The sequence below is a fragment of the Echinops telfairi genome, unplaced genomic scaffold (genome assembly GCF_000313985.2).
Source record: "Echinops telfairi isolate 266 unplaced genomic scaffold, ASM31398v2 ScPeMD7_21;HRSCAF=78, whole genome shotgun sequence".
NCBI classification, from domain to species: domain Eukaryota; kingdom Metazoa; phylum Chordata; class Mammalia; order Afrosoricida; family Tenrecidae; genus Echinops; species Echinops telfairi.
Genome location: NW_022103918.1, coordinates 14,785,131 through 14,786,335, shown reverse-complemented (window position 1 = coordinate 14,786,335; position 1,205 = coordinate 14,785,131). Strand labels below are relative to the sequence as shown.

Sequence of the window (1,205 nt, the reverse complement as noted above, 5' to 3'; positions counted from 1 at the left end):
ACACACAACATCTGATTGTCTTTTACAATATAAATTATATATGCAATGGGCGTATACATTAAAGAAATAAACTCCTTGAAACAGAAATGACGCGATCTATGACTTATGAAGGAGCCCTGGTGGTGCGGTGGTCAAGTACTGGGCCACTTAATGAAAGGTGAGCAGTCTGAATCCAGTGGCCACTCGATGGGAGAAAGAGGTGGCAGCGGCTTCCGTAAGAATGACAGCCTGTGAAGTCCTATGGGGCTTTTCTACCCTGGCCGTGTGCTTCCTATGAGCAGAATCAACTTGACGGCAATGGATCTTCTATAAACTTAACATTGACCTTGAAATAAAACCATACCAAGAAGATGAGGCTTTCTACTCTCAGCAGTTACAGTCTCAGAAACCCCACAGTGGCAGTTCCACTCTGCCCTATAAGGTTCCTATGAGTAAGAAATGGCAGTGAGGTTTATTTTAGTTTGACACCCTGGAATATATAACAAGGGTGTACATTTCTACTTTGTACTTCATAATTATTTTATAATTTTAATGAATAAAGTTAATAAGTTGGGAATATCGTTATGATATATTAAGAGGCTACTTAATCATTTAAAGGGTAAATGAGAAAGGTCTGAGATTTGATTCCATCAAGTAATTAATTAGCATGTACTAAGATATTCTTAAGCATTTAATGATAAGATTTAACTTAAAAGGCACATTTGGATAAAAAAATTCTCCTTGACAAAGTTAATAAATTCAAAAATCTGATAGACTGTAACCGTAGTACTAAATATGATTCAATAATTTTCAAAAGTTTAAAACTCCCTCTTTTAAAAGTAGATTTATCAACTCCAAATTTTCCATAAATATAGAAGAGATTTTTTACAAAGCAACCAGACCAATTGATTACATTCTTAAATGTCTAGGTTCTTTTAGTCACCTTCGTTACTAGGGGGAGAGGGGGTTAAAATGAAAACAAGAAAAGCTACAGCAGACGTAACATACAATGTTATTTAAATAGGTTACTAAAGTCTTAGTCAACAACGTATCTTACCTTTAAAAGCTCTAGATTTCCTTCCTTTGCCATGGGTACTCCTCTTTTTACTGGATAACCCATCCGAAGAGGAAGAGGCACAGCGGAGGGTTTAAACGGCGCTGCAACAGGGTAGACACTAGGCCAGTCTTGGTCAACAGCCATTTTCTCCGTCCGAGGAGGCAGTACC

At 37.3% G+C, this 1,205-nt stretch overlaps 1 protein-coding gene across 1 annotated transcript in view; it reads right to left on the bottom strand.

The window, feature by feature from the left end:
* Positions 1-1,205, bottom strand: part of MRPS35 (mitochondrial ribosomal protein S35) — a 39,382-nt gene that overhangs the window by 23,406 nt on the left and 14,771 nt on the right. Inside the window, 1 exon segment of the mRNA XM_013003971.2 lies at positions 1,037-1,200. Coding sequence (XP_012859425.1) covers positions 1,037-1,200 — 164 coding nt within the window.